Genomic DNA, 7,263 nt, shown 5'->3' with positions numbered 1-7,263 from the left:
GCCATGATGAGTATAGAAAAATGACTCCTAGTGCTCACATGGCAGGAAGAGACAAAAATGAGAAAAGTGACATAAACGATTTGAAACTGGAAAATTGCTATAACTAATAATCAACTTGTGGACAATCTCAATTTTTTATGCCACACACAGCCATTACAATCATTACTTCTCTGAAAAACCTTGGAACTGCTACTCTCACAATATAACTATTCTCCCAATTTAGCAAACCACTGAACACTGGTAGTTGGTCGTGAGTTCGCGCCTCGTCAACTAACTGGCAACGTAGAGTCTTCCGTGTTTTCTTCACGTTTGTAATACCTAAATAAGACCAAATTCCGATAAAAGTCTTTCCGGGAGGCATTTAACCTGGGTGAATCAACCACGTGTCGCGTTGCAGTAACCAAATAAGTCAAACCAAACTCTTGATCTAGCTCTTAACGACTTTTTATTTGCCCAAAACTGAAAAGAAAAAAAAAAGTTAAAAAATTTTGCGGTGTCTAAAATAAACTGATCTTTCTAAATGTTTCCTGGTAATGGTCGGATGATCGAGGCGGTTAATTAAAGAGTCAGCTTCCCACTCTAGTGGATCTGAAATCGAGTTCGGGTGAGCCACTTTAGGAATTTTTCAGGAGTAGTCTGTTCCGGATATGTCGGATTCTGTCCCTTACTTCCAAGCCTCCTATTGTAGCTTTTAACCCTTGTATCGTAACCCTTAAATCCAAATCCGTATTAATTAATTCAAAAATATTTGACATTTTACGTAAATTATTTAATTTTATAATTTCAAATACACTTTTTAATTTTTAAGAATTAATATAACTATTTTTCTACTGTTAACAATTGATAATTATTATCTTAAATATTATCTATTTTAAATTCAAGAAAATGGATTTCATCCTTTATTTTGTTGCATATCCTAAAACGTGATATCTTACAATAAATGGAAATTTATCAATATATTTATAATATTGTGATACTTCTTCGAATCCTGCTCGTTCCACTTCTTTTCCAATGTCTCTAGTCAGATGACAATTTCCTCCAAGTATCTTCCAAACTGGCTCGATTATTTTAGAAAAGATTACGGTAAAATTCATCTCTGGAGAAATTTGATGGTCATAATAATAGAATCGGCTTCCCTAAATGGAAAATATTTTTTCCATTTTATACACTTTTCGCAAAAGTATTCGCAGGATAAATAAACATCACTTACCTTCATTAAAACTCGCTTCACTTCTTGTAAGACTTTCTGCACATCGTTAACACTACAAAGTACATGAGTGGATACGACTACATCCACACTATCGTCTTCTATTTCCTTCATGTCTTCTGCTCCGGAACAAATAAACAGATCCAATTTTACATTTGGAAATTTGCTTTGATTCTCTTGAAAATATTTCTGAAAATTATTATTAGGTTCTACACAAATTAAGGAGGTATTCTCTGGATAATACTTAAAATTTGAGCCACTTCCGGCTCCAATTTCCAAAATTTTAACTTTTCCCTCGTTTAATCTCTGAGGATCTTTTGATTTAACCAGTTTCAATTCTGTAAATAGTTTTTGTTTTTCCGCAGCAATGTTTTTCTCGATATTTATTTTAAGTATTTTCTCTAAAAGGAAAGCGAACCATCTGTCTTGGACTCTTTTAGATGTCTTCAAAATAATTAGAAATAATACGAAAATCGTTGTCAATAACAATAAAACATTTCGAATAGTAATAAATATAAACCAAAGCATTTTAAGAGAATATCAGCACAGCTTCTTCACTCCAATTTAAATACGAGGAAATTAACTTTGAAGGTTAAATTTTACTTTATCTATTGATAGAATAAATATAATGGGAGGTTTATTTATACATTTATAAATAATTATAATATTTATTATTTTCGAAAATATAAAACAAAAATCATAAAAGTGTTCATTATTAAAATTTTAAGTTTCATAATTTATAATCATGTTTAAATTTTTAAATTANCCAATGACACAATTGCAGCTAGTTGCAGCTAGTTTTAACTTTTTTTATTTAATAATACTTCCATCTACAACATGCGATCGGTCCAGTCGCAGAACTCTACAGAATTTATGAACTTTTCTCTACATGTTTAAAATTTTCTGTTGTAATCTTCCGTTCATTTTCGTACAAATCATTCGTTTACTGTTATCACATAAAGTATTATTATCAACTTTGAGTTACATAATGATATTCTACTCACTTGCAGCTGCAAATTCCATTTTTTAAATTTAAATTCGATTGATTTTTAGAGATTTGGCACTCTCTTGAATATAGCGTAGAAATCTTTGCTTACTGCATGACGCGTCTATCTCGATTGAGGGTCCCCTTTCAACTAAACTACAATAGCAGGTATAAGGGATAGGGGGCGCTAAAGTCTAGAATTCGACCTTCGGACTCTTATCCAACCGAACCCACGACTAGAAATTACCGGAACTTAAACTGTATTTTTCGACTTTGGCCAGCTTTTTGGGATTCGGTCCCACTGTGCGTCGGATAGGATCCCGGGTCCCCAGACTTTAACCGCTGGGCCATCCGGGCGTCATTATTTTTATTTAAAGTAAATAATTTTTATCTCTCTCTCTCTCTATGTATATACTATTTTGCAGTAATTTAGACATTTAAAACGAACACGAACGTCACATTTTACAGTTAAATATTATTACTGTTCTGATCTGGCAACATTGAAAATAAATAAATGTTAATGTGATCTGGCAACACATCTGTAAAGTTTCATTTGTCTTGAGTTGCCGGCACGTTGTTAATAATTTGGTTAATATGGTGAGTTTTCAAAGAAAATTATTTATATATTTAAAATTTCATCAAATACTTTAAGGGTTTGTTAATTCAAGTTTGAATGACACAATAACTTTGTAAAATAAATGTAAATATTTGAATAATATGAGTTTTTTTTTTGTATTGAATTGTAAGTGAATGTGAGTTTTAACATTGAAAATAAATATAAAAAGTAAATAAATTTGATAAGATATGATTTAAAGAATCTGCCGAGAAAATAAAAATGCCTGTCAATTGATTTTTTTACTTTATTCTTTGTTAAAAGTAGAGATATTTAATTCACATTGTTTTCAGAGAAATAATGTTAAATATCAATCATTATCTTTGATTTGGAAACAGTTATCACATTTTCAACAATATTTTGGTTTTAAAACATATATATGTAAAATAATTCAATATTAGATGATATGAAAGGTTTAATCTATGCCAAAAGTTAATAGCTGCATTCAGCAGAGTCAACAGTTGTAATCTGTGCAAAGGTTTTTCAATCGGTAGCTCTTATGTAGTTACATCTGCTAAGCGATGAGTGATGTAGGCATTGGAACAAAAAGCAGCCATCATTGGTCAGTTTCAAGTATCATAAATGAAAAATGCTACTAAATGTGACTTCAAAATATCAAACACGTTCCAAAACAGCACTACTATAGAGGGTGATTGGCAGAAAAATACTCAATGGCTCTGGAACTGTTGAGTCTGCTGAACGCAGCCATTATCATCAGGCAAAGATTGCAGGTTGTCCCTCTACAAGTAATAAATTGAAAGGAATTGTAGGTCTAGAAGCAATTCTTTAAAAAATATTCTACTGTTATATTTTCTGTTTTTTGATTTCAATTAGGTCAGATATATCGAAAATATTTCCTTGGCCATTTCCTTTCAGAAAAATCTCTTAAATTTATATATTATATATGTTTTGCATAAAAAATTTTTCAATATATTATGTAAAAATGAATTTTTATGTATACGTGTATAATTGGCACAATTACATTCAAAATGTTGGTGTTGGTACTNTTCGAAAGTATTTAAGAATTAAATCAATGAAAACTTTTAAAATGTTTTAATCACCATAATAATGTCGTCATTACGCTTTTATACTAGCCGCCGATCAGACCCGTGCCATGCAGGATCAGATGTCCGGAGCCGCCATGGCCATGCCACCGGATCCAAAACAGATATTATATATGTTTTGCATAAAAAATTTTTCAATATATTATGTAAAAATGAATTTTTATGTATACGTGTATAATTGGCACAATTACATTCAAAATGTTGGTGTTGGTACTATTTTCTGAATCGCTGAAGTCATCTAGATACAGAACTAGATTTGAACTTGTGACCGTAAGATGCAATATGCAAGAAACCTTTCTTGTTTTACCACATAATAAAATTATGAGGCATTATAATAGCTTTGTGTAGTCCTTAAACAGAAGCTTATTTTGCTTGTATGTAAATCTAATCTTTCTTTATAAATTTGATTCATTTCTATTTATTTCTGGATTAATATTAAAACTGTTATTTGCTTAATGTTGATGATGATATATTTTAACTAATGAAAGAAATATTTTATATTGGTGAAAGATACTGTTTATATTTAAGATAGTGTTTAATAACATTTNACTCCTAGTGCTCACATGGCAGGAAGAGACAAAAATGAGAAAAGTGACATAAACGATTTGAAACTGGAAAATTGCTATAACTAATAATCAACTTGTGGACAATCTCAATTTTTTATGCCACACACAGCCATTACAATCATTACTTCTCTGAAAAACCTTGGAACTGCTACTCTCACAATATAACTATTCTCCCAATTTAGCAAACCACTGAACACTGGTAGTTGGTCGTGAGTTCGCGCCTCGTCAACTAACTGGCAACGTAGAGTCTTCCGTGTTTTCTTCACGTTTGTAATACCTAAATAAGACCAAATTCCGATAAAAGTCTTTCCGGGAGGCATTTAACCTGGGTGAATCAACCACGTGTCGCGTTGCAGTAACCAAATAAGTCAAACCAAACTCTTGATCTAGCTCTTAACGACTTTTTATTTGCCCAAAACTGAAAAGAAAAAAAAAGTTAAAAAATTTTGCGGTGTCTAAAATAAACTGATCTTTCTAAATGTTTCCTGGTAATGGTCGGATGATCGAAACGGTTAATTAAAGAGTCAGCTTCCAACTGTAGTGGATCTGAAATCGAGTTCGGATGAGCCACTTTAGGAATTTTTCAGTAGTAGTCTGTTCCGGATATGTCGGATTCTGTCCCTTACTTCCCAGCCTCCTATTGTAGCTTTTAACCCTTGTATCGTAACCCTTAAATCCAAATCCGTATTAATTAATTCAAAAATATTTGACATTTTACGTAAATTATTTAATTTTATAATTTCAAATACACTTTTTAATTTTTAAGAATTAATATAACTATTTTTCTACTGTTAACAATTGATAATTATTATCTTAAATATTATCTATTTTAAATTCAAGAAAATGGATTTCATCCTTTATTTTGTTGCATATCCTAAAACGTGATATCTTACAATAAATGGAAATTTATCAATATATTTATAATATTGTGATACTTCTTCGAATCCTGCTCGTTCCACTTCTTTTCCAATGTCTCTAGTCAGATGACAATTTCCTCCAAGTATCTTCCAAACTGGCTCGATTATTTTAGAAAAGATTACGGTAAAATTCATCTCTGGAGAAATTTGATGGTCATAATAATAGAATCGGCTTCCCTAAATGGAAAATATTTTTTCCATTTTATACACTTTTCGCAAAAGTATTCGCAGGATAAATAAACATCACTTACCTTCATTAAAACTCGCTTCACTTCTTGTAAGACTTTCTGCACATCGTTAACACTACAAAGTACATGAGTGGATACGACTACATCCACACTATCGTCTTCTATTTCCTTCATGTCTTCTGCTCCGGAACAAATAAACAAATCCAATTTTACATTTGGAAATTTGCTTTGATTCTCTTGAAAATATTTCTGAAAATTATTATTAGGTTCTACACAAATTAAGGAGGTATTCTCTGGATAATACTTAAAATTTGAGCCACTTCCGGCTCCAATTTCCAAAATTTTAACTTTTCCCTCGTTTAATCTCTGAGGATCTTTTGATTTAACCAGTTTCAATTCTGTAAATAGTTTTTGTTTTTCCGCAGCAATGTTTTTCTCGATATTTATTTTAAGTATTTTCTCTAAAAGGAAAGCGAACCATCTGTCTTGGACTCTTTTAGATGTCTTCAAAATAATTAGAAATAATACGAAAATCGTTGTCAATAACAATAAAACATTTCGAATAGTAATAAATATAAACCAAAGCATTTTAAGAGAATATCAGCACAGCTTCTTCACTCCAATTTAAATACGAGGAAATTAACTTTGAAGGTTAAATTTTACTTTATCTATTGATAGAATAAATATAATGGGAGGTTTCTTAACGATATGTAAACATTTTCTATTTACATGAAGTTTCCTCAATTTCGTTTTTGAGTTTAAAGTGTAAAATATTTATAAATATATTTGATAAATCCTATTTGATCACTTTTTAAATCATTGTAAAATGTCACTCGAACTAGAAACGGTATTTAAGACATGGAAAATATTATTACATAATCTTTAAAAAGTATCCAAAGAATTCTAAAATGCAGAAAAATAAAAATATTTTTCCAGCGTGATTTATACTAAAAGATTATATTTTATATACCTGAGTTCAGATCTCAAAAGAAAATCCTTCAAAACTGTAATATGAATTGAGATTGATAAAACAAACGATTAATTATCGTGACGCACCGGGTTATGTAACTTGCCACAATTAGATCCATTTTTAGTATAGTCCAATCTGAAATGGAATCAGTCTGCGAAAGTGGGACTGTGCATCGACCCATACTACTACAGATAAATTATAAAATATGAATTGGGCTCGAATTTGGATCCCAAAAACGATAAACTGACTGCTTTACTGCCCTACAACTCTTTATGATAATGCAAGTGCATATACTTGAAGCTGATATCCAAGAAAACTGAAAATCTTGTTTTTGGATGATGTTCTTCATTAAATTAATTTTACCAAATGAAGAAATCTTGAGCAGAGATTGTCAGAGGAGATTGCTGACGTTATATCGCTCATGGTCTATAATAATTGCACAATTCAAAGATGTTTTTTTTTCTGTAAGTATGGAAGTGTGTGTGTGTGTGTCACAATTTTGTTCACTCTATTTGAAGCTTATAACTCCTGTGTCTTTTATCGAAAATTTCTGACATTTTGCAGAGAGGTTTGTGTATTAGGGGGATTGGTAATATTAAATTTTGCTGATTAATGGTCGAGGGGGTTGGGAGATTAAAGAGGATTATGTGTCATATCTCGAGTAGAGTCATACTTAATGAGACTTTACTCGTTATTAACATTCACAATGTTTTATATATATATATACAGTGATGACATTCGAAATATTTAACA

At 30.9% G+C, this 7,263-nt stretch overlaps 1 protein-coding gene across 1 annotated transcript; it reads right to left on the bottom strand.

Moving 5' to 3' along the window:
* Positions 1-836: 836 nt before the first annotated feature.
* On the bottom strand, positions 837-6,197 carry LOC111621287. The gene is made up of 4 exons (XM_023363373.1): positions 5,604-6,197; positions 5,317-5,529; positions 1,211-1,747; positions 837-1,136 (listed from the first exon to the last, which is right to left on the bottom strand). Exons 1-4 carry the CDS (start codon positions 6,126-6,128, stop codon positions 900-902), a joined length of 1,512 nt encoding a protein of 503 aa, XP_023219141.1. The 5' UTR covers positions 6,129-6,197; the 3' UTR covers positions 837-899.
* Positions 6,198-7,263: the final 1,066 nt, after the last annotated feature.

Source organism: Centruroides sculpturatus, unplaced genomic scaffold, assembly GCF_000671375.1.
Source record: "Centruroides sculpturatus isolate CEXI.00-Female unplaced genomic scaffold, Cexi_2.0 scaffold86, whole genome shotgun sequence".
Classification (NCBI taxonomy): Eukaryota; Metazoa; Arthropoda; class Arachnida; order Scorpiones; family Buthidae; genus Centruroides; species Centruroides sculpturatus.
The sequence above is the reverse complement of the archived record's forward strand: the minus strand, read 5'-3'. Positions and strand labels throughout refer to the sequence as shown.